This window comes from Athene noctua, chromosome 26 (genome assembly GCF_965140245.1).
Source record: "Athene noctua chromosome 26, bAthNoc1.hap1.1, whole genome shotgun sequence".
NCBI classification, from domain to species: Eukaryota; Metazoa; Chordata; class Aves; order Strigiformes; family Strigidae; genus Athene; species Athene noctua.
The window spans coordinates 1,567,952-1,592,201 of NC_134062.1; the positions used below are offsets into that span (position 1 = coordinate 1,567,952).

General features: G+C 50.4%; 3 protein-coding genes across 7 annotated transcripts; 1 reads left to right on the forward strand and 2 right to left on the reverse strand.

Moving 5' to 3' along the window:
* MPZL3 (myelin protein zero like 3) lies at nt 1-6,768 on the reverse strand. The gene is given in 8 exon segments (XM_074927425.1): nt 1-221; nt 2,289-2,352; nt 3,200-3,365; nt 4,031-4,241; nt 5,197-5,363; nt 6,595-6,676; nt 6,678-6,734; nt 6,736-6,768. Coding segments are annotated over 8 exon segments (807 nt in total). The 3' UTR covers nt 1-194.
* A 243-nt stretch (nt 6,769-7,011) lies between these two features.
* MPZL2 (myelin protein zero like 2) lies at nt 7,012-12,786 on the reverse strand. 2 transcript variants are annotated; one of them, XM_074927582.1, is made up of 6 exons: nt 12,536-12,786; nt 10,194-10,360; nt 9,678-9,888; nt 9,282-9,426; nt 8,742-8,826; nt 7,012-8,230 (listed from the first exon to the last, which is right to left on the reverse strand). In XM_074927582.1, exons 1-5 carry the CDS (start codon nt 12,588-12,590, stop codon nt 8,769-8,771), a joined length of 636 nt encoding a protein of 211 aa, XP_074783683.1. In that variant the 5' UTR covers nt 12,591-12,786; the 3' UTR covers nt 7,012-8,230; nt 8,742-8,768. The 2 variants fall into 2 exon arrangements, with proteins under 2 accessions (XP_074783683.1, XP_074783682.1); XM_074927581.1 differs by having other exon boundaries at nt 8,742-8,829; nt 12,536-12,783.
* On the forward strand, nt 12,704-21,918 carry CD3E (CD3 epsilon subunit of T-cell receptor complex). 4 transcript variants are annotated; one of them, XM_074927356.1, is made up of 8 exons: nt 15,308-15,975; nt 16,093-16,198; nt 17,642-17,662; nt 17,961-17,981; nt 18,477-18,674; nt 19,475-19,627; nt 20,153-20,199; nt 20,556-21,918. In XM_074927356.1, the coding sequence occupies exons 2-8, from the start codon at nt 16,150-16,152 to the stop codon at nt 20,610-20,612; spliced, it is 546 nt and encodes a 181-aa protein (XP_074783457.1). In that variant the 5' UTR covers nt 15,308-15,975; nt 16,093-16,149; the 3' UTR covers nt 20,613-21,918. The 4 variants fall into 4 exon arrangements, with proteins under 4 accessions (XP_074783456.1, XP_074783457.1, XP_074783455.1 ...); XM_074927354.1 differs by having other exon boundaries at nt 15,308-15,435; nt 15,813-15,975; nt 20,153-20,567; XM_074927355.1 differs by lacking the exon at nt 15,308-15,975 and adding an exon at nt 12,704-12,817 and having other exon boundaries at nt 20,153-20,567.
* The last annotated feature ends 2,332 nt before the right edge of the window (nt 21,919-24,250 follow it).

A 24,250-nucleotide genomic window follows, 5' to 3' on the forward strand; every position in this document is an offset into this window, starting at 1 on the left:
TTAGAAAGATTTCTAGAATCATTACTTTGTGCTTAAATAAAAGTGAATTAACCCATTGGCATTATTCTTCCAATCTACCAAGATCTGAGCAGGTCTTTCAACCTGCACTGGTTATCCAGCAGCCTTCATACACCTATCTAGCCAGCATCTTCAGTGCTGTAATTTTGTTCTTTATCCACAGCTTTAGTCTTTCATCAGTACGGGTCTTCCTCATCCGTGTCCTAAACAGGGAGCATGGAGAGAGAAATGGAGACCGTGTATGAAGATACAAACCAAGTTATGAGGTCAATGAAACGTTGAGCCTGCTAGGCTTCTGACAAGAGCACAACTGCTTTCCAAAATGCTGCTCTGCTCACATGAGCCGTGGGACTTGCAGTCGTGTAAGCGCTGGCAGCTAAATCTGTTTGACTTAGCACAGAGAGACAGGTGAACCGCCACTGGATAACCAACGTGAGAAGCAAAGTAGCAGCTAAAACTCAAGCAAAACACAAACCATAAAGTGCAGACAGCCATCTTTTTAAAAAGCACCACCAACCCCTACAGAGAAGGTCCGGTGCAGCACAAGTTGTTGTTTTTCAGCTACAACCAACCACATACTTTCAGATCCCCACTGTCTATTGTTTTAGCCACAGGAACCATCTGACAGCATCCCCACAACCCAGCTCTGCAGCTCTCAACTTGAAAGAAATTCAAACGTAGCAGCTCTGTAAGGCAAATCTCACTAACTTTCCAGCCATTTTAAGTCCAAACAGATTTTCACTGGCTTTGCAACTTTCATTATTTGGCATATTTAAGCATGAAAAAGTCCATTACAGAAACCTCAAAAATGTAGAATCAGTGAAGTGAGTGAGACAGGATGTTCAGAGACTCGGTAAGGTAAATATTTCAATATCAGGGAGCAAAGTATGAACAGATGACAAAATACTCAATCTGAAAGCAGCAGGATTACAGCATTCAGATTTGCCTTCTCTCAAGGGATGAGAAGACCTTTTTCAATTTTTAAAATCTCCACTGTCTGACAGCACTGGTCTGACTGAATCAGGGCTGGCAGCCTTTCCCCACCTCTCCACCTGCAGTAACACAAGGGTGCCTCCCTGCTCCCCAGCAGCCTTGCCAGCTCCCACGGCAACTCTCCCTCTTGCATAAAGCACTGTCTGCTTGCTGCACCTCTCAAAACTCTTTTTCCCCTACACTGCTGCATTGTAACTGCTGTGTCTTATGCAGAATTGTAAATATTTCATACGTAACTTGCATAATTGCTCGTTTTTCATTCTGTATCTAATAAAGCGTAAAACCATCGGCACACACCTGTCTGCATTCGGTACATTTTAAATCACTGGCATTAGAACAGTGTACCAAGCAAGACATTTGAATCCTCCTTACATACTTCCTGACCATGTATAAAAGATGTAAAGGTGTGTCTGAGGTAAGCTTGCTCTGCAGGACATCAGGAAAAAGTGAAAACACTCTCAAGTTAGGCATATTAGTGAGTTTACTCCAGAATGTGCCGCACTTACGGCTGTGGCTGCTAATGCCAGCACAGAGAACTTCAGAGGCAGATTTTACAAAACAAGTACAGCAGGTGGCAAAAACATTCAGTAGTTCCAACACAACACATCCCACTAACAGAAGCTTGCTGATAGGGTAGCAAGTGAACAAGCAGGATTAGAAGACAACCATCAGTTCACCAAACAAAACAAACAAAACGCCAGAAATAAAACAAACCACAAGAGTTTAGTGACAAAAACAGCGTAAGTAGGAGGATGTCCAAAAAGGAGGGAAGGCTGCACACTTCCACTTTAGCAAGGAACACAGCGGACTGAGGTATCACCCCCGCCCTGCCCCACCGTAGCACTGTCAAACCCCAAGCAGGTTTTGCAGAGCCCTTAAAGCAACAGCACAGCACAGTAGCCAGCACTTCAAATTCCGATTTTTCATCTTAAAACGTCAGCTTTGATTTCAATAAAGTCAAATGAAAAATCAATTTGGTGGATCTGAAGACAACCTCCCCTACCAGTAACGCAGTATTTCACAGAATCACAGAATCAGCTAGGTTGGAAAGGACCTTGAAGATCATCTAATCCAACCATTATTTCTTAGCAACACCCCCTACAGTTCTCAGCCCCTATAGCCCCTATGTGGAAAACACCAAGGAGCAGAAAGCTAACCATGTGGGGCGCTTCTCTGACATCCGAGGCGTTATGACAAGCTCTACCTGCTGCTCTTAGCACCTCCTCTGAGCACCAAAGTTGACAAAATCACTTACGAAAACACCAGCCTTCACTTACCACACAGTTCAGACACCAGCTTTTCAGTTTCCCCAAGCAGTTGTCTGTCTCTGTATGTTCAGGCCTGCAGAAAAAGCACAGGATTAGGTTGGACCTTTCCCGCAACACACATACCAGTATCCCCTACGGACCATGAACAGTACCTCTACCACCCTGAACTGAAGGCTTTTCATCACAAGGAAGAGCCTTCGACTGTCCAACAAGCCCAAAAAGAATAGAGTGTCAGGTCTGAAGGCAGACATTTCACCTCAGTGCCATGAAGAATATAACAAGAGTTGCTACTTGGCTGACAAATCTTACACCACTAATCAGAACACTGTATTAAAAACCCATTCTGCAAGAAATCGTCGTACTGAATTCCTTGCAAAACCAGGTGCAGCTGCAGCAGTAGCAGTGTTAACTTCTTGTTCTCACCACTGAACCTTTCCAGAACAGAATCCTCTCCAGTTCAGAAGGGAATTCAGTCTCCAAGGCACATTCAGGACCTGGCATCTCTGCGCAGGCCACAGGGGAACCAGTTGGCATTATTCAGTTTGTGTTGCTGTTACAGGTACTTCACCCCAAAATGCAACGCATAAAGCCCCCGTCAGCAAAATCTCTTGCTGACTTAGGCTGAAATAAATCAGATTACAGAAGTGAAAGACTGTCTAAACCTAAACTGCTTCAGTTTCATGACGTCACACTAATGGCAGAAAAAGAGGGATGTACAGCACTTAGTTTACGCTCCCACAAAGGGGTTTTTGAAAGCTTTCTGACCGCTGGCTATATTAAGCTCATGGAGAAGTAGATTTCACTGACTGAACTGCAGATGCTGAGAGCTATGAAATGAAGAACAGTGGAGAATCTGTCCTTTGGCTTGTATCGACAGGCCAAAGTAGAAATACAGGCTTTAGGTTCCAGCCAGAACTTACTCATCAGACACTTCGATGGAGGATTTCTTACAGCCAGATTTTTTTTTCTCCTTTAGCACACCAAATTTCCTTCCCATCCTGACCAACAGCAGAACGACCACAATGATGGAAGGGAGAAACACTAAAATGGACAGCAGCACCGCTGATGTTAGCTGGAAGGAAAGGCCTGCAGGAAAGACAAAGAACAGCCCAGCTGTACCACTTGTAAAATACGGCTTTCTGTGACAAATACTCATCCAGGACACAGGTTGCCAGCCTTTTCCTATAAAGCACAGAGTTGGCAGATTTGAAACAGCTTGTCACTGAATCCGTAGGACTCCTATCACATACCCAGCACAGCAGGGTGTTTTATAGGCAAAAAACACAAAGGAAGGCAGGTCACGACACAGTTCTATCAGCATAGAACGGATATCGGAGCAGCATACCGGAGCTGCAAATCTGGGGCAGGTCTCACACGCAGGGCAGATGAGGAAATTAAATATTACTGAGAACATGTGTTTGTGATGTGACAGTTATTTTTGGACCAGTATTTCCTAAATGTTTAACTTGTTCTACTGCTGCAGTACGTGGAGACCGGAATCCCTGAGCAAATGCACACTTTTGATTTCTGTTATCACCACAGCTTCCTCTGTTCCTTCCTGCCCTCAATAAATTCTATAGCTCTCAATGTATTTAGCTCAGAAAGAAGGGCTGAGGTAAGTTGCAGAAATTCTAACGTGGAACTCCAGGGAAGCCATTTCACATGTGATGCTCAGGCTTCTAAGATTCTGAGGAAGCTGCAGCGCAGCTGCACCACCCAGACAAGGACACGCTGTTGAGATGGAGGCTTACCCCTCTCCGTAACTATCAGCACTGTCTGGGGAATGTTGTGGTACACGTCTGGAGGATTCTTCACGCTGCAGATGAACGTCCCGTTGTCACTCATCACTGGGCTTTCGATAGCAACAGAAGCATCACCCCTGGCAACATTCCCAATCCAGGATATCCTGTCTTTGAACTTTCCCACTGTTGTTGGGTATGGAACAGACTGATAGTGAAAAATCTGAAAGGAGGCAAAGACAGTAATCGCGCCAGTAAACCGCTTGTCTGAGAAATCAAACTGCTTTCTGGGCTGCAAACTTAAGCGAATACACATTAAGAAATGAGAAGGAACACTTCTTATACAGGAGACTATTGCAAGTTCCTATTTGATAATTCTGAGTCAGTCCCATCTCATTAGATCTCCAACGCTTTTATCCACCAGGCTCAGCTCTCAGATGTCACCATTACCATTCTGAGCAACTTGTTCCCTTCTGCAGTTCTTCTGCTTTTGTTTCTTGCACCTTTGCTCTTGCTGTCCTATCAGTAGAGACTTGGCAGACCTCACTTCATACAAGCATCGACCCCCCCTGTGTTCCAGATACAAGGACACTCCTAAGAATTCAAACTCATCAGGCAGCAAGTCACTTATAATCTAAAGACATGCATTTTCTGTTTCCACCTTGAATGAGAGATTTCCAGTGGGCTTTCAGACGTACATATTTATGCTTAGATTTCAAAATGCTGCCAACAAAACAGCAAGTAGCAGCCCACAAACCTTAGAGGCTGTCATCACTGTCTTCAGACTGTCATTGCACACACGTTCTTACCACTCCAAGGTGTATCAGCAGTAGACTGCACGACAGAACTACTAGGGTACAGCTGCCTTCAAGAAGGCTACCGATCAAATGCTTTACAGTCACCCTATGCATAGCTACAGAATACAATGCAGCGCTTGGGTCAAACCCCAAAGTTTATCTGCTTTATCATCACCATGCTATTACGCATTTACAGAGAGTATTTTTTGCCCAAAGAATACTAATGCAATTTCACATGGGAAAGGCAGCAATGATGAGAGTCCCAAACCCCAAAGCGATGAAGAAGCACGGCAAGGCAAACAGAAAAAATATCATCAGATTTTCTGCCTGCACAGAGGCCTGGGCAATCTCCCCTAGAAAAGGACTCCCCATTTCACTTACTGTTTCCATCTGACCACCTGTGAGCGGCCGGTATGTCCAGTCCACCGTCAGGCTCTCAGTGATGGGAGAACTGGATTTGAATGAGCATTTCAGTGATACCTGTTCACCAATGAAAGCTCGCACTTTAGGACTGGCTTTAATTTCCAGGGAGAGAGCATTGCAGACACCTGATGGAAGAGGCACAAAAGGCAAGGATTAGACTCCTGTTAGCTGTGAGGTGCAGGAGTGATGATGTCCCAAAGGTATCGATGCATGTACAGCTCAATCACAGCCCAAAGACTGAAGCACAGCAGTGACTACCTCCCCCCTAAAGAAATGTAAAGAAACGCAGACAACTTCCCTGACCTATTCTCTGTGGGATTTCAAGTAGCCCCAATTAAATTATTTATCTGGAAAATACCACCCAGAGCCTACAGATATCTAAATATGGAAATAAAGCGATAAAAAACCAAATCAGCCGTCTCTGACAAAGTGCCAGCTTTAGACTATTTCTGGGCAGTTCTGGCTCTGCGTGTCTCGCCCCAAGCGACACAGCCAGGGCACACGTGCCGGGTCGGGTCACCCTGCAGCACCAAGCACTCTTACTTCTCGTTTTCCACGTGTGCAACAATTTCTGTCTCATTCCCCTGCTCGATGCTCCAGCCGGGGATGGGGTGAGCCTGCCCAGCACGCAGCAGGAGCATCGCTCCGGTCCTCCCTTTCAGGAATCTCCTCGCTTATGAAGATTTATTACGGCGATATTCCGCATGAAGTTCTGCTCTACTTGTCACAGCTTACTCCTCTGCTCTTTCTATTCAGATTCGCCAGCTCCCGTGCAAGTTTCTGGCGCTGCACACCTGCTCCGCGGCTGCCAGTGCGAAATGCAGGACTCCCCACACCACACTCCTTGCTGCCACCGCAAAGTCCTGAAACCTCGAGCGCAGCTGGCTGGCCCTGGGCAAAGCCGAGCCGGGAGGAAGGGACCCGAGGGCGAGCGGAGCGAGGGAAGGCGCTGCCAGCTGCCCGCCGTGCCCGGCTGCCGGGGCTCCCTCCCGCTCCCCCGCACTGACCCGCCCCGGCTCGCCCCGGCGCCCGCACAGCCAGGCCGGGGCCCGGAGCGACCCGCGACCGGCCGCGCCCTCCCGCGCCGCTCCGGAACGGCCCTTGCCGGAGCCTCCGAGCCCGCCGCCTCCCCGCGGACCATCTTCGCCCCGGAGCCGCCTCCCGGGCGCCCGCAGCCCGGCTCCCGTGCGGGGCAGCGATCCGGACCCACCGCAAGCGGAGCGGGGCACGGCCGGGCCGCTCCCGCCCCGCCGGGCCGCTCCCGCCCCGCCGAGCCGCTCCCGTCCCACCGCTCCCCACCGCCGCGGCGGGCCCCCGAGGCGGGCGGTCCCGCACCCGGAGCTACCCCCTCGTTACCGAGCAGCAGCAGCAGGGCCCCCCGCGGAAGGAGGAGGAGGAGGAGGCCGCCGGCCGCCGCCGCCCCGCCGTCCCGCATCCCGGCTCCGCTCAGGGCCGCAACATGGCGGCTCACCTGCGGGCAGCGCAGGTGAGGGCGGGGGCAGCCCCAAGATGGCCGCCGCGCCCCGCCATGGCGACGGGTCACCTGCACCTGGGGCGGCCGCGGAGGCCCCGGCGGGGCGCGGCCCGGTCACGGCGGGGCCCCGGCCCTCCCGGCGGCCAGCAGCCGCACCCCGAAACCCCCCGGCGGCCCGTGTCCGGGCCCGCCCGCTGCTGCGGTCTGGGTAATTTCAGAGCAGTTGCCCCGTCTGAGGCAGGACTGCGCGTACCCTGCCCCGGCGCTCGTGTAACACCCTCGCTGCGCTCCACCAGGCATGTTTATTTGTGACACGCGGGATAAGAAATGAAACCATACAAACAGATAATAACGTGGCCAGCACATTACAGGTAGAGTTATAAAGTCATAAAGATACGCTTTAAACAAGCAGGCTGACGTTTTGATTTGGTGCTGGTTAAACACCGCTGCCGTCCCGGTGATTTAGGGCTGCGTTTGCCTTGCAGAGATTAAGTCTGTGGGTGGACGGGGCATGTGCCGAGCGAGCGCGTCAGACTGGGCAAGATGCACCACCGGTGCCCCGGGCAATAATCGGCACCCGGAGAAAAGTGGGATGTTGCTGCTCTCCTTGGAGGGCCGGCACACGCTGCTGCCGCACCAGGCGGCCGCGGCACCGCTCGCCCGCGGCAGCCTCTGAGCTCCAGCTGCAGCAGCCGCTGCCGGCCAAAGTTTCGGGGGACACGCAAGGGTCGGGGTGCGTGAGACCGCGGAGCGGCGGGAAGGAGCGTCCATCCCGCCTGGCAGCGGGGAGCTCCCTCGGGGAGCAGGGGAGCGGGGCTGGGGAGCCGAGGGGCAAGGACGGCAGCGCCGGGACGCGCGGGCAGAGCGGGAGGGGAAAGGAGGGGACCTGCCCGCGCGCTCCGCAGCAGGAGGCCGTGTCCTCAGCTACCGTGGTTACAAAGCCTACAAAAGGTGCAAGAGATCAGTATGAAAAACACACCCACTGGTAAATTTTCCCTAATAAGAAACAGCATCCATTCCCCAACTGCAATACTTCCCATCTAAAGTAGCCAAGAGATACAAAGTACGTTGTAGCGACCAGCTGCTCCTCTGATCCCCATGTAGTCAGTCTTCCTTTTCGTGGTGTCAGAGGAGTTTGAGGGAGGAAAAATATGGCAACACATATGCACCTTGTGGCTTTTAAGGTGCAAGAGTGCATCTGCTCAAGACACTTTGAATCTCTCTCTTCAGTCAGCTATCTTTGCATTTTGTTCAAGTCTTTTGGCATTTTTTCATCTTCAGAGCAGCTTCTTCACATTCAGCAGGTGTGAAGATTAAGGCAAGTTCCTTGTTCATGGGGCAAGTTCCCCCTGCTTTGCTTCAGTGAAGGAAATACACAATTCATGCTAATGTCATCCTCTTTCCTTGCAAGAATTTCAGGTTGAGCAGGGATACCACACTCACAGCATGAGGCGTCTGTAATTCAGCTTTGTTTTAACATACAAAATTACAAGCTTTCACCATCTGTTTTAGAAGTACCTAAGAAGAAAGATTGTAAGAAAAACAAACCAGATTAATTACTCAGAATTATTGTTGAAAACACAAACAGCAGAGGCAACTGCTGACCTCAGAAACTGAGTGAGTGAAAATTATGCTGAAACATTTCAGCAAAGCCAGCAAATCTGGAAACAGTTTCAGTCTTCCTGTAGCAATTTTAAAACAATAATGCATCAAAAAGCAGATTCAAAACTGGTGAAAGGAAATGAATTCATTCCTCTATCCACAGAGCAGGCATGTCACGGAAAGCAGCAACAATGCCTTTCCTACCAATGATGCTCAACACGAGGTGGAGAAATCTCTTCTACAGTTAAGAGGTAGTTCTGTCTCCACTGCCTGTTCAGTTGGCAGTCTGTCTGAAGGCTCTGCAAGAGCCAAGTGTGACTCTGGTCTCAGTTGTTTCCATCTGCAGCTACCATGGCCATAGAAATGAAATACCTAAGTAAAACTTCTTGGAAAGTCTGCAGTAATTAGAGAATGTCTGAATGGATACCTGCATTGTATAGACCACTGAAGACCTCTAGTCTTCTAATGAACTGGCTTCCTTTTCTTCTCTAATCTTCAGATTCTCCTTTTCTCTACTGTTACAAAAAAGGAAAAAAAAAAAGAAAAAAAAAACAAATCAGCATCAGATATTCTGAGCAGCAGAGTCACCTTCTAAGTTACATCTAACATACATAACATATAAAAAGAAGTTATATGAGAATAAGCATGCTACATGCATGGCAACCACAGTGTCAGGCTCAGGGAGAAAAGAACAGAGTGATCATCTGCCAACTACCACCACAACAGCTGGATCCTTCTCTGAGTGAGGAGCCACTGCGAAGGGCAAGAGCAAAACGAGGACTCCAAAGCTTGCTCATCCCGCGGCTCTGTTCTGACTGCAAGTAAGCAGCCAATTACTGCTAATTGCGCTGGCAGTTTTGCATTGTAGACGCTTAGTGCAGGGTCCAAGCCAATGAGTCAGAATAGCTACAAAGACCCATTTGACAAGCTTTCCCAGAAGCCTTGCTCTCTCTCCTTCTGTCCTTACAGTTCAGTGTCTGCCACCTCGATCCTCTTCACTTGCACTTTCTTCCGATGGTGTCGACAGATAATCACAACTGTCACCACAATGATCATCAGAACACAAGCAGACCCAATGGCCACTGCCAGGAAATGGATTTCTGAAAAATGCACTGCATGAAGAGAAACAGATAAATGAGTAAGAGGGGCACACAGAAGGCTCTTGGTATGAGGCTGAGAACCTGTACCCGTGAACATAACCTTTCCTCAGGCTCCTTTTTAACTTGTATCCATTAACAACCCTCGTGCTTTCTCTTTATAATCCCTTTTCTTCCATGTATTTTCCCAAATGTGGAGGAAGACCTGCCAATGCTTCACACTGGCTAAATTCCCATGACCTCTGGTGGGGTTCTCGACCTCTCACCTTTCTGCACAACTCTGAGTCGCACTTCACCAATTGTGCCATCAACATCTGGTGGGTTCTTCACCTGGCAGGTGAACGTCCCGTTGTCAGTGGGCTGCAAATTCCAGATAATGATGGAAACATCATTACGCTCAATATTCCCATCCCAGGTGACTCGCTCTTTAAACCGTCCAGCAGACAGCTTGTAGGGCTCCTTCAGATAATAAAATACCTACAAGAAAGAGAGGAAGCTGTCATTCCCACGTGCTGGGCAGTCAGTGTGATAGCAGCAGCGTGTGAAAGTGGCGTGGCACCAGCTGAGGCACGTGGCCTAAGCTGGGGAGGGCTGTGTTGGCCCAGTCGCTCTCAGATGAACTCTGAGGCCATTTCAAAAGACGGTGCCTCGTGCATTTCAGCTGTGCCCGTACCCACACCCGGAATTTCTGCAGTCACTGGGCTTACCCAGTGCTGGACCTTGGGACTGGTTTGTTTGGGCAAGCGTGCATCAGTGAAATAGAGCGTGAAGGTCTCACTCACCGGCTCATGAGAGCTCAGGTCCTCGGGCTGGAAGTTCCAAGTCACTGATAGGTGCTGGCTAATAGGGCTGCTGCTGGAAAAGGTGCATTTTAGCCGCAGGTTAGTGCCGTTCACAGCATCCACCTCCCTGGAAGTGTGAACTTCCACGGCTGCCGCAGGCCACAGTGCTGCAGGGAAAACAGCAGGGGTTAGAGGTCAAGAAAACTACTGTCTAGGAGTAAGCTCATCACTTCTCCTTATCTGCATTTAGTCTATGCAGGAGCCTGCCTTATCTATCCCTGTCAGTGTTTAAGCCACAGTCACAAGCAGAGAGTTGTAATTACTGAGGGGGCTGGTGCTGGGTATCCAGAATCCAAGAGATCCCTCGTGCTTCACAGATGCTGTCAGTGGATGTGCAAGCTGCACACTGCTGGTTTCAAGGGAGTCTGCATTGATCTGAACTCCCGGTACAGTGCTTTCTTTGTGGTTTTGTGGCTGAGCAGTTAAATCCTTACAGATCTGAGAAAGGACCACTGCAAGGACTTGCCTATAGAGACGATAGACTTTGTCTTGGCGGGGAAATGTCCCCCTTCAGCCACGAGCAAACTTGACATCTAGGAGTTGCAATGCTGTTGTAGATGCAGCCCCTCCTTAAATACACACTTGCTCCTGACTGGCACTAAAGATGCCATATAACTTTTCACGTGCTTGTCCTGGTCACGTTTTCACAAGTGACTACACTCTACTGCACTCAATTCCCCAAGCAGATTTCTTCAGAAAAGCAGTCCTGCCATTTCAAGTAGGACTGCTGAACCTCAATGAACAATTGCTATTGCCCATGCTAGAACTTTCCTTTATACACATCTTGTGTTATAAGCCTGAGTGTCATGCACACCGTGATGAAAACTGCTCTTGCTGATATAAGAAGTGTCTGCAACAAGGTTAACAGCCCAGCTAGACAGCTACAATCAAATATAGTCAGGTTGAGGAACTCTGCAGGAAATCCTCAAGGTAAAGCTGTAAGCATTTGTTTGCCAAAGAAACATCCTCTGTTAACCAAACCACCACAGCTGCCGCTTTAAAACTAAGTTACACCGCTAACTTGATGCTACCCTGAGAGAGAGACAATCAGCAAGAGAGCAAGCATGAAGGCACAGAAAGAAGAAAAGTGAAAACAGGAAACCCAAAGGGTTGCTGGTGAGGATGATGCTCACGCTTGAGCTCCAGTTGTCCTCTGGCTTGCCCTGCCATTCCAGACAGCGTTCAATTGTTCTGGCAGATTGGTGGTGCTCTTAAATTCTTGCTTTTTTTTTTCCCTGCAATCACTGTGTTGCTTGCCTGACTGCTTTAGCTCTCCGAGGTAGTGGGTTAGTTTCTGCAAAACAGCAGTGCTGAGCCTAAAATCTTGCTGCTGCTGAAAGGGACAGTCTTCCCTGTTCCTGGTCATGTGCTCCCATTATTTTCCTTTCCTCACTGGTCAGACTAACCCCGCAGAAAAAGAAAATATTAATAATTTCCTTTCACTTTAGGAAGATGAGTTAACTCATCCCACTGTGATGCAAGAATAAAAAAAAAAAAACAAAACAACCTCATCTGGAGCTGTAAAATATGGCGTTATAACAAAGACAATCAATACATTTCCTGTGTTTGAAAATAATTTATAATCAGAGAACTCCTTGCCAAATAATTTATTTTCTCAAAGGAGAAAATATTTCAAATGCCAAAACATTGAAGGTGTTTACATTTCAGAAACTTCACGGACAGAAATCACGTTTCTCATCCAAAGACTCAGCGTCAGATCTTTTAATTTTAAACTCCTTTAAAAGAACAACTGTGGGAAAGAAGTGTAAAATACTTTTTTCAGGACAGATTACCGAGTGTGGCCATGTGCTGATGGATTTGGGAAAGGAGGCCGTGGTGTTCTTGGATTCCAGCTCTATTGATATAAACCACTGAGGGTTCAAGTGAGTTTATTGTCAGCCTGGAATCGTTGCCGTGTGAAGGATCTAAACCCGGAGCTGCTTAACAATCTCTGATTGTCTAGTAACAAAGATAGTGAAAAAACCATCTAGGAGTAAAGTCCAGATTCCTGGCAGGAGAGGAAAAGAAGCGTAACCAGAGCTCAGAATGAGATCAGTGTTCTTCCTCCGCTTGAACACACCTAAACCTGTTTGTCGGAGAAATTCAATCAATCCGTGTGACTTGCAGCAAAGCCCGGACTGAAAGAATCGCAGCAATCGTCCACAACAAGTATCCGAGACTCCTATAAATAAAGTCACTGCCTTAATGAGGACGATAATTAAGGGATTAGAAGAGGAAAGTCAAGATGGCAACGGAGGGCAGGCAGTGCCCGGTTCCCTTACCTCGGAGCTGCACCCCGAGGAGGAGCACAGCGCCCAGCACGTCGGGGCCCTGCATCGGGAAGGCGGGTCGGTTGAGCAGTGCTCGAAAGAGAAATTTGTTTCAGGTTCTCGATAACCGGATGAAAGACGAGTCTCCCGAAGCCTTCCCAGCACAGTAGAGCAGATTCTTTCTCTCAGCTTGGCCTGCGAGGCAATGCGAGTTCTTCCTGCTTGAGTCAGGGAGCACCGACAGGCAAGGTGGGGCCAGCGCAGCTCTGTGGGCAAACCAGGGAGATTTTCAAGGTAAGATTAATTTCTGCTGCTTCCCATATTCCTTTGCTCTTTTGTGTTGCAATCATCCCTCCTCCCAGATTCCACTTGAAACCACTCCCCTCTTTGTGGGAGGTAATTTTGCTCCTAAAAGAAACTTTGCCTGAAGGTGTTTATAGATAGCCTGAAGCAAGGAGGGCCATTTGTTTGGCAACACCCTGCAAAGAATCCAAAAAAAGCCATGCAGAACAGCCAGTCTGGAAGCAGTGCGGACACACCTCCAGAGGATGGAGACGTTCTAGTGAAACACCGATAGCTACGGTGCAGTGAAGTGATCCTTATAATGTGACTTGGCTGCAGCCATCCCGCTGAAGAACTGGGAGACTGCATCGGCTGGTGCTTGGAAAGTTCTTGGAAAAGACAAACGACAATTAACACTGGAGATGAGTCCAGCTTGGTTGTAGTCCAGGCCCAGCTGGGGAAACCCCACGGTGCTTAACAAGCAGCACAAAGCTCAGTGTGACACCAAATATTTTTCTGGTGGCACGTTGTGAGAGCATGAAACCGAGTTGTGCGTGTGTGTTGGCAAAATAAGGAAGTTTGCATTTGAAGACCATAAATCACTTTAACACCAGAATCTGCTGCTGGCTGTGGCTGTGTTTGTGTCTGGTCCTGGTCTAGTTCCAAGAAGTCATCCCAGGTGATAAGCTTTCATTGTGACTAATGTTAATTTTCCTTGCAGTGCTGCTAAGGCAGGGACGGGGAGGATGCCCTAATCTCTGGGTGTTTTAAAGGGCTCCCTTCAGCTCTGAGCTGAGGAGTGGAGGGTGGGCACGCTGGCTGGGCAGCAGTGTGGGCTCCCATTGGGAGGGTTTGGATCACGGACACACTGAGAGGATGTTAGAACCGGCCAGGACACAGTTTTGGTGGACAGAGGACAGCAGTGGGACTGTCAGGCTTCCTGCTAATGAGCACCCATGTGGATGTCTCTGCTCCCGTTTGCTGTTGTAACATCCTTGTGGCAATTTCTGAAGAGTGCTGAATTTATTTTTAACTTCTAAACTCCAAGGTACAAATCTGGCAAGGTCAAAAAGCACTGAGGCCATCAGTCTCACAGATTGCCCACAGAGTGGCACAGAGAATCTTGTCTCTGCTGATAGCTCTGAGATGTCAGATATCTCTATTTTCACAGGAATAACTGCCCTCTGTTAACCCTTCATCACTGCATCCCCCCCCATTTCCCCTCAGTTACATTTCCAAAACATCATCTCCATTTCTTTCATCGCCACCATCAATATTTATCAGGCTGGGGTTTTTTATTTGTTTGTTTTGCAAACAGAGGATACTTTTGCCTTCTCCAATTTTATTTCAAGTATCTGTAAGGCAGTGCTCAACAACTGTTTTTCTGCCACCTCCTAAAATTGTCTTTCTTCAGAGCGGCAACTTCTTATCCTCCGGCAGCCCGCGCAGAGTCCAGCAGGACACGTGTGTTTCTTGCTGTAACGCCCTTTGGCCGCTCTGACCATGTAGCGATGCTACCGGCTCGCACGTAAGACCACACGTGTGCAACGCACGGGACTGGGGCGAGGGTCTGTTCTGAGCTTTAATTGGAGACTTTTACTAACCTGCAATATCTTGTTTCAAAATAGGTTGACTCTAAAGAGAAGGCCATGTCCCTGACACCCTTATTAGTAACATAAATGCTCTCGTTTTTCATTTTGAAACAGAAATGAGTAAAAGAGAGGTCTGACAGCTAAGGAGAGCACCTCGATAAATGAAATAAGAGCCCGCAAGATTGTGCTTAGCCATGGCACTGGACGGTGGAAGGGGCAAGAAGGCAGGTGCATCCTTCAGGTGCCTGAGAGGGGTCCCCCGGGGTGCGTGCGGCGGGTGCCCAAGGGCCGCCGGGGAAGGAGGGAGCCCGGGCTGGCTTTGCCACGTCCGCTCCGGACACGCGCCCTCGGTCCCCCCATGCCCGCAGCGGAGGAGCCGCTCTGCATCCCGCAGGCTTCGAGCGGAGGCGCGGGAAGGGAAAGGCGGCGGGATCCCGCCGGGCCCCGGCAGCCCCGCGGGGAGCCAGGCCCGGGGAGCCAGGCCCGGAGAGCCAGGCCCGGGGAGCCTGGCCGGGCCCACGGCGGGCGGGAGGCCTCTGTCCGCCGCAGCACGAGCTCCGGGGAGCAGCGGGACACGAGGGAAGGGCAGGAGCCCCCTCTAGCGGGGCCGGGCCACGGCCACTCGTGTCGGCAAACGCGGGGACGGGGCGCGCAGAGGAGGCCCCGCGCAGCCCCGGGGCCGGCGGCGGATCGGGGCGCAGGGTCCGCGCTCTCCTGCCTGCGCCGGCTTCGCTCCTCCGCGGTCCCTTCTGCGGTCGGCAGCTTGTGCGAGAGGCTCTCAGCAGACAGCCTCCCCCCAGCACCTGCCTCCTGGGACCTCTGCTAGACTGGGGGCAGGCAGCCATAAATGGGATTTAAAGAAAGCAAGCTGATTTTATTGCAGGTGCAATTTGTAACGCGAGTACGGGTGCTGCATGAAAAATGTGGAATTGCTTTTGCAGTCTCGTCCTGAAACTGAAGAGAAACAGCAGCGCCGCTGAGCGAGTTCCCTCCTGTCCGGGGAGCACGTCACGGCTGTCCGCGGGAGCGGAGCAGCAGGTTCGGGTCAGGGGTTGCTGTACTTAGCCACTGCTTTCCCTCGCCCTCAGTGTGTCCGACTGGCACATGCCACTTCTGAAGAGGCAGCAGGAATGAAGAGATTGTGTCAGGGCAAAATAACAAAAGTAGAGTCCAGATTGCATCATCGGTGACTAAAACCCCCCGGTTTTACAGCCTGGAACTCACAGGCTCCTTTCTGCTGCTGTACAGGGTCTCCGGGTGTTCTTGTAGTGTTTCTGCCCCCTTTGTTCCCTCCAAGGTTAAGGTGCTTGCAGTAGTTTGAACTTGAGAAACACCAGCTTCGAAAAGTTGTGAGAAAGGTCCCGATGGCAAATCTACTTCCGGCTTGTTTCTCTCTCCTCCTGCTCCTGGGGCAGCTACAACAGGTCTGCGAGGCTTGGGCCGGGCTGGGGCAGAGCAGCCACCCCTTGCTGTCAGTGACGCCCCGTGAAGACGTTTGAGCCTCCGCACTTCCTGGCACGGGCTTATTTTATCACACGTGTTCTGTGTCTTGGCTGCTCGCAGGTATCGCTGGAAACAGTGAGTCTCCCCAGCATGGCTCATTTCGTTGCCGAACACAATTCTAGGAAAAAATCTTGGGCCTCTTTCTTGTAAGCGACAACTTGAACAGCCAGTGTGTCCTTTCCTCCCTCGCAGGCGGCCTCGCCGGTGCCAGTCTGATGTGAGAGAGAAGAGAGGAGGAGGAAGACGAGGATGAGGCTGGAGCGGGCCTTGCCTCTCCTGGGACTCCTGCTCTGTGGGGGTGAGTTCTGCTGGCCAGGAGCCCCGGGGACACAAAGGGGGGTGCCCAGGGGCCGCAGGGGGGAGGCACAGGGCGGGCAACTGGGTGTGCAGAGTGCCGGCAGCCTCATCGTCTGCGGCTGGCGTGTACGGGGCCCACGGCGCTGTGGCATTCGGGGGAAGCGTTCCCCCGAGTGCAGGCTGCAGGGACGGAGAAATGGGAATCCCATCCTCTCGAGCCGGAGAAAAGAACCGAAGGTCCCTGGTGAATTTTTGCTCACGGGCTGAGTCACTAAGACAGCTGGTCTCCAAACTTCACACAGCAGGGTTGGAGCCTGACGCACTCACTGTTTCCTGCAGCAGTGTGAACTATAAGGTTCTGTGGGTTTAATTTTATTTTTACGCTTTATTCCCACACTTTTCTTGAGCTGTTTTGTGATCATGGGTGCATAACTTCAGATTCCCTGTACTATCACAGGAGTGTTAGCAATTTCCACATTACCAGAGTGTGAACTGACCAGCATTTAGAAATCTGGTTTATGATAAAGTGCAGAGTATCTGTAAAGACTATGAAAAAGCTGATAACTATGAGAGATAAGTTTGAAAGATAATTAAAAGATACTACAATAAGACCACAGCTACTCTGCCAATGTGCTGCAAATACTATTCTTTGAGAAGATTGAAAACATTTGGTTCAGCAACAGCCTCTTCTTTTTTCAAATTTAAATTGATCTTATATAAGGAAAAAAGCATCAGATCACGTTCTCTCCAGCCAAGTCATATCCCTGTGGAATTTCAAATCTACAGTTTGGTTTTAAGTAACTCTTACTGTAAAGCATTATCTGGGATGAGACAATAGCACTGAACACATGAATACAGGTAATTCCTTTATTTACCTATGTTACTTTTTATCGACAAATGTCTGTAAAGCAAATCACAAGTCTGATTCAGACCTCCTAAAAACTGTGTCTATAATACTCCAGCTGCAGAGGCTTCAGTGGAGCTACTTGTTTCCTACCAAGAGAGACAAATCACACGGATAAACTGCTTTACAGCGTTAAATTGAGCATCGGGGTCCAACCCTCCAGCGAGTACACTGTTGCAGAGGAGAGTTTATTTCTGCAGAAACCAGGCGTGATTCTCCAGCAGTCTTTGGTCCATGATAATAAAGCAAAATTGTTGGGTGCACAGCTTACAACAACTTTTTTTCTAAACTGGGTCAGAAAATTGTTCGATTTCCATTCTGCATTAGTCCGTGTTAAAAATGGCTTCCAGGGGCCAAGACTTCATTTCAAAGCAACATCCTGTCTCAGCTAACAGAACGTTTCTAATGCCTTTGGCACAAACACAGGAGTACAAACATCTCTCTCAAGCAGCCGAGTTCAGAAGAGACATCCTTGAAGTAGGAAAGGCGTCTGGTATCAGCAGCTAAATTACTTAACACTTACTTTTCTTTCTTTTGTAGTTGGAACCGCAGCTCAGCAGGGTAAGTGTATTTTACCAGTCTTCTTAACTATTTATTATGATAAAAAGACCAACTATGCCTCACAAGTGAGGACTAAAGGTCAAATAGAAATATTTGAATTTTGCAAACGTTGCAGGATAGGAAAAATTCCCTGTTCATTAACTGTTAGTGATCTCGCTGATTTGAAAATCTGGCTGTCACGAATTGTCCCTGGTTATCGCTAGCAATCCCCAAGCAGAGTTGGGTATTTTCCATCAGCAACAAGCAGTAAGGTAATAGCAGGCTGAATTGTTAACATTTATGATTCTTCCCTTTGCAGATGATATCGAAGCACAGAAGGGTAAGTGTATTTTACTAGCATTCTTAACTATTTATCAGGATATAAAGACTGCAGATGCCTCACAGGTGAGGACTAAAAGGCAAATAGAAATATTTGAGTTCAAGTGGTATTTTAGAAGGAAAAAATTTTCTGTTTATTAGTTGCAACCGTCATCACCAATCAGAAAAATCAGCTAGGAGTTGCCCCTAATTAGTGTTAGCAGAGACCAGCAAGCAGAGGGATAAGCAGAACAGTGAATGGCAGGTGGCCAGGCTCTCTGACATGGAGTCCAACACTGTGATGGTGTTTTGATACTGGTTAGCGTTGCAAAGTATCAGTGTAAAAAACTAAAGGAAAACATGCGTGCAGAAGACACATACACAGGGAGTTTACACCACGAAGTGAAAGGTTTGGCAGAGCCAAACTGTCGTGGTGGAACCGGCCGGGCAGGGAAGGTGCCTCAGGAGCTGTTTGTAATGCTGGTTCCCCCTCTCCTCGGCCCATCTTCCCATGAAGAATTCCTGGTGGAGTTTTCTGGAACCACGGTGACAATCACATGTCCCTTGACCGAAGGCAACATATTGTGGGAGTTCAGAGGTGATAAACTCACCACTGACGAGAGGAAGTATGTTGTAGAGAATCACGACAGCTCTCCTGCCACCGTGAGCTGTTCATCAGGTGGACAGAAGTATGAAATGCACCTGCATGCCAGAGGTGAGTGAAGACGCCCTCCATCTGCGGGCTAGAGGTAAGGGCTGCACACTTCAGTGACAGGTGTGAGGAGCTGAGACCTGATGTTTAGCGCTGCTGGGCTGGGTGAACGTGGGTCTGCTGAGGCCCTTCCTGCTTTGTGTGGGCAGAAAAAGAATCCAAGAGCGCATGTTTGGCAAAAGGAATCTCCCTGCGCTCTATGCCTTTCCTTCCGCTGTCCCCAAGCTGGTGGCATGTCAATGGTTCCCACGTGTGCAGTGCACGATCTTTTTTTATGCCGCTTCTGCCATGAGACAGGGCAAGAGTTAACGTCTCACAGAGGCCAGAGGCACTTCTTGCCTTGCGGAGTGGAAACCTCCCATCTGGAGCACACAGCCTGGTTTCTGAAACCCACCGACGAGGAGGAGTTGAGCCCCACCCTGACAGAGTGATTTAAGTCTCTGAGCCATTTGAAATTTGGGCAGCTGCTCTGCATTCAGGACTTAAGACTCCAGCATAGGCGGGGGGGGGGTGGGCAATGATCTAGGAGACGTTTTGCACCCTCAGGCTCACGCCGTGCAGACAACAGAGGGTAGTGAGGGAGGTTACACACGCACCAGCCCCCTGGCCGCGTCTGTTTGCAGACCCAAACGGCAGGGCGGACAGAATGGCCTGTGCTCTCCCCTTCCCTTTTGGCTGCCCTTTCCTCCTTCCCACCCAGAAGTGCATCTTTTCTGCTGGCACTACCGGGGGGTGAGGTGGGCTTTACTTGCTGGAAAGGAGGGGTGCCTGTCTCCGAGCGCCTTCATCTCTCCTCCTGGCAGTGTGTGCGAACTGTGAGGAGCTGGATGCCTTGGCAGTGACAGGGATCATCACTGCGGATCTCCTCATCACCTTCGGGGTGCTGATTCTGGTCTATTACTTCAGCAAAGACAGGAAGGGGAGAGCGAGCGCTAGTGCTGGCAGTCGGCCACGAGGTAAGAGCTGTTTCAGGCGTCTCTGCTGATGTCTGCTAAGCGCTAAATGAAGCACCTTCCCCTGCGGAGTGCCCTCTCTTCCCCCAGATCTCCAGTATCTTGCCAGACAACGCTCCTGCTTGCTGCATCTGTGGCTCTGGGCTGCCCTCTTATATGCCCTGTGGTGTCCCAGGCTTCCTGCCCATAGGGCACATTCCACAGGCCGCAGCGCTGGGTCTGCGCCGCAGCAAAGCCCGTGTGGTGGATGCTCCCCTTGCAAGTGTGGCTGCAAACCCAGCCGGGCCCCGGCCCACTCAGCTGCTGTCTCAGGCAATAAAAGACCAAGAATTAGGCCCACACATGGACCATGTGATTAGAAATCGCGGTGTTATTAAAACTATAAATTTTAATTTCTGGCTTCTGAGGCCACGGTTTGGTGACCCAGTCGGTCCAGCAGTGGGGCTCCTGGGTTAAAAATGTGAAAGTCCCTCGTGCTGTGTTGTGTGAATTATCACCAAGGATGACCTCTCTTTGCCGCTGTTGCAGGTCAGAAGATGCAGCGTCCTCCCCCTGTTCCAAACCCCGACTATGAGGTATGGAGTACCTGCATTTTTTCCATCTCTCTTCGCTGGCTGGGGAGGGATGGCCAGAGCTGGGAATCTGTAGCATTTATCCAAATTGCTGCTTTGGGGAAGTGTCCAGTCAACCTCCAAGCTTTCCCAGGAGCAGAGGAAAAAGGTGGTGCGGGTGGAGCCCCTTCTCCTGGTGCTGCCACAGGGAGTGGGGAGCAGAACTGCAGCTTCCTGAGCCCTGTGCACCCGCCAGCGCAGCGCTGCGCCTGCTCCCTCTGTTGTGGTTTTCCCTACGTCATGTGGGGACTGGCACCCTGGCCTGGTTTGAGGGTGTGCTAATAAGGATTCCCGAGCTAACATCCCTGCTGTTCCCACAGCCCATCCGGAAAGGCCAGCGGGAAGTGTATGCGGGGCTGGAGACCAGGGGCTTCTGAACTCCCCACGGCTGGTGGGCTGGAACACGGCAGCGGAGGGGCCGAGCGCTCGTGCCCAGCTCGGTGCGGGTTCTCTGCAGGGCTGCCGAGGCCCAGGCCTTTTGGGGTGACCTACAGAGGACAGGCACCCCGCTTCCACCCGCTGTCCCACCCTGATGTGTTCCTTCGGCCTCCGGTTTGACATTAGGGAAAAGAAACAAATGAGCACTTGGCAAGAGCCGTTTTCCTTCTCATTGAAGGACTCTGCAGCCTCACCTGTGGGCCTCCTGTTCCCTCGCACTTCTCTCTCTGCTCCACTTGCATGCTCTGGTTTTCCCTCCCATTTAATTTCTGCCCTGAGTGGCTCCACGTGCTCCCTGCGCCTCCTTGGGTAGTTAGTGGGCAAAGAGTGGGCTCTTCTCAGAGTTACTGGCCTCTGACCTTGTTCTGCTCTCGTGGCCTCTTCATTTTGCTGCCCAGGATCGTAACAAAAGGAACGGGGGTGGTCAGCGTATCAAAAATAAAAATGGTACATTTTCATAAAAAAGCTAGTGCTTTGAATGAAAATATTTCAGTCACAAAGAAGAGTTTTCCTTTAAAAGAATGAGAAGCACTTCTACCAGCACATGCAGACTGACCTGGCCATCCCCAGCCCGTCTGTGGGAAGTGAGTGGGGCTGCTCCCGCGGCGCATGCAGCGACCTTTATGTTTCAGACCTTCGGCAGAACATCCTAACAGGGACACGTGAAGGTTTGGCACCTTCCCAAGCCATCTGAAAGCCTTCTCTTAGGAAGTTTAAGTGCTTGGCTTAAATCTTTATTGCTATTAAATATGGGGCTCTTAAATATTTCAGCTACGATTTGAACCCCCAATTAGCAATGAGTATCAGCTTCGCAGTCTGAGACAACACAACCGGGATTTTCATGTTTCCCAGCCTGGGACCGAGAGCCTTTGGCTCAGCCCCAGGACTAGCACTCTGCTCTGACACAGCTTGTTTGCTGGAATTGAAGTTAATCTATTGGGGCCACAGAGATAAAGCCCAGGACCTACAAAATCCAAGAGAACATCAAGCCCTTTTTCTAGGCTGTCCTCACCTTGGAGACATCCCTCTGTACTGGTATGCTACAGTGCAGTCTGGGACGGACACATTTCTTTGGGTCTGTTGTACCCTAAGGCCTGTACAAGCACATTTGCTGCTGGAGTTTCATTTTCCAGAGGTATCGCTCTTAGAGATTCTTACGATTTGTCCTTTGCTGCTGCCCTTTCTCTCCCCATTTCAGCTCTGTAACTTGAGTTCTGCCAAAGATGATGGGTTGCTCTGCCACTGGTGAAGATCCATTTTAACTTTTTTATATACATTTTAAAATTGTAATATATTAATAAAATGGGAACAGCACCCCCAGGTATGCATTGGAAAATATTTCCCCCCTTGTTTTTGTCTCTGTTAGAGAAAACCAGTTTTTGTTAAGGGGAGTTCCCAGGTCAGGAATAGTCCGAGACAGCGAGAGCTCCCGTGGGCCTGTGTTGACTCGCCTCGCAGCAGCCTGGGAGGGGTTTGGGAGACTGTGCCAGGCCTGGGGGACAACTCCACGTACAGAAATACATCGCTGTGCCTAGGAGCATTTTGGGGGGGCCTGAGAGCAGGGCAGGGGTCGGCAGGAGCTGGGCAGTGGGGCTGGGGCTGCTGTCTGGGGCCAAGCGGAACAGCTGGGGTGCCATGCACTCAGCACAGGATTTGAAATCTGCCTGATGCTAAGGGCTGTGGTTTCCAAAGCAGCAGCAACGGGACAGGTACTTAAGAAGGGCCCAAAAGATGCTGTGATGCCTGGGAACATTTCTGCTCTAACACTGGCTGAGCAAGCCACATTTCTGTTGCTCTTCAGAGCAGCAGTTCTGAAGAAAGGAAACAGCAGCAGTGATGGGGGCTGGGGGTGGTTCAGCCCTCGAGTTTCAGCATGGAGAGGTGAACACCCAGCAAGTTTTGTGCTTCAGGTTGCTGCGCTTACCCTGCAGGATGTGGTTTTAAAGGCAGCACAGCTGGGTTTACCGTACAAGGCGTTAAACATGTAGGAGGGAGATTGCAAGATACAAAGAGCACTAACCCCTGGCAGCTCTAAAAAGACTCTGGGCCACGCTTTCAGCTTCTGCAAAACATCACTGCTCCGGGGACGCTGGCCCAGGCCAGCCATACAGCCTGCTGCCACGAATGGGGTGTGAGAAACTCCCACCAGTCTGCGTCTACAAGGTCTAAAGTTTGCTTCAAGCTACACCCCGAGGCTTCTGCCACCACTTACGGGGCTGCATTTGCCCCAACCAGTGCCCTCCCCCACTGTCCTCAGTGCAGTGAGATCCGCGTCCGTCCAGGGACAACCCCTTTCTGCTCCGTGCTTACCTGCGCTGTAGAAATATTTCTTTGTCCTCCCAAGGGTGAGATGCTGAGGAGCCTCTCACAAATAAACCAGATGTAAGTGCTGCCCCTGCTGTGCCCTCCATTTGTGCAGAGCATACCCACCCACTCTGCTCCGGGCTTCTCCTGCTCTCTGGGTGTGGTTACCCACTTTGGCTCCCTGCTTCGAGATCTGATGGTGATGGAAGTGCTCTGATCTGGGCAGGCTGCTGGTCACTTTTTTACAAGGTCCTACCCGGATCGCTTTGCAGGTATTGGCATATTCTACCTGCAACAGCCATAGCAGGCTCACCCCTCACTGGAGCGGGTTAGGACAGAAGAACCACTACGGAATTATTTTGCTCCTGTGAAGAGCAAAATGTCACGTAAAGAGCTGACACGATAGGAAAGCAGGTCCCTTTCTTGTTCACCATCCGTGAGGCTGATCACACCCTGATTCCTGTAAGGGCATGTGGGGTGCACCCACAGGTCTGCACAGCCTCTGGCTTGTTTGCTGGGTCAAACGTGTCACAGATTTGTGGCCAGTTTTTACTGAGTGTTAACTCTTTTGGTGCTTACCTTATAGTAGAGTCACAAGGCAATTCACAGCCTGGTGCTCTCCAAAGCTGCCACCCAGATTCTTAGAAAAGCAGGAAAACACAACCTACAGGTGTGGGCAACTGGCACATGAAGGGTGACCTGGTTTCTGAGGTTTCTAACTGTGAGCTGATGCTGTCTGTTATCTGCCTCCCGTTTTGGCCAGTCAGACCTCGTTACCTGTTTCTGCTCAGAGCTGGGGAGCGGGGACCTTGCCAGGAGGAGCTGGGTTGGTGTGGGGAGACCAAGGACTGCTCGGTGTCTGGAAAGGTGGTCGAGCTGGAAAACGGTCTGGAAGTTAGCTCGACTGTGCCCTGTCCTCAGCACGTGGGATGGCTAGTGAGCCTGAAAGAGGGGTTGCCAACGCCTGGTCACAAAGGCGAGTCACTCTCCAGTGGGCTGCAGAGGCAGAGGAGGGCGCGGGAGCCTCCCAAGAACGTCGGAGGTGCGGGGTGTGGGCTGCCTCCGGCCTTTGCTGCCTCACCACTGCCACGTGCTTTGCACAATCTCGGCTGCAGTTTTTGTCCTCTCCCATGTTCCCATCTCCTCTTTGGGCCCAGCCCCCAGGAGCTCTTCTGGGGCGCCAGCACAGCTCGCTGCTTTGCTCCCTGAAGTGCTGAGGCAACCTGCAGGCCGGCTGGGTGCCAGGCTCCTGGCAAGCCTCTGCAGTTTGGAG

Coding starts and splice junctions, on each gene's coding strand:
- MPZL2 (XM_074927581.1), bottom strand. CDS start 12,590: ATGCAGGGCCCCGACGTGCTGGGCGCTGTGCTCCTCCTCGGGGTGCAG. Junction 9,889..10,193: donor ACCTGAGCTCTCATGAGCCG/GTGAGTGAGACC, acceptor TCTTTCTTGTAG/GTATTTTATTATCTGAAGGA. Junction 8,830..9,281: donor GAGGTGGCAGACACTGAACT/GTAAGGACAGAA, acceptor TTTTTGTAACAG/TAGAGAAAAGGAGAATCTGA.
- CD3E (XM_074927355.1), top strand. CDS start 16,150: ATGAGGCTGGAGCGGGCCTTGCCTCTCCTGGGACTCCTGCTCTGTGGG. Junction 17,663..17,960: donor TGGAACCGCAGCTCAGCAGG/GTAAGTGTATTT, acceptor TTCCCTTTGCAG/ATGATATCGAAGCACAGAAG. Junction 19,628..20,152: donor TGCTGGCAGTCGGCCACGAG/GTAAGAGCTGTT, acceptor CCGCTGTTGCAG/GTCAGAAGATGCAGCGTCCT.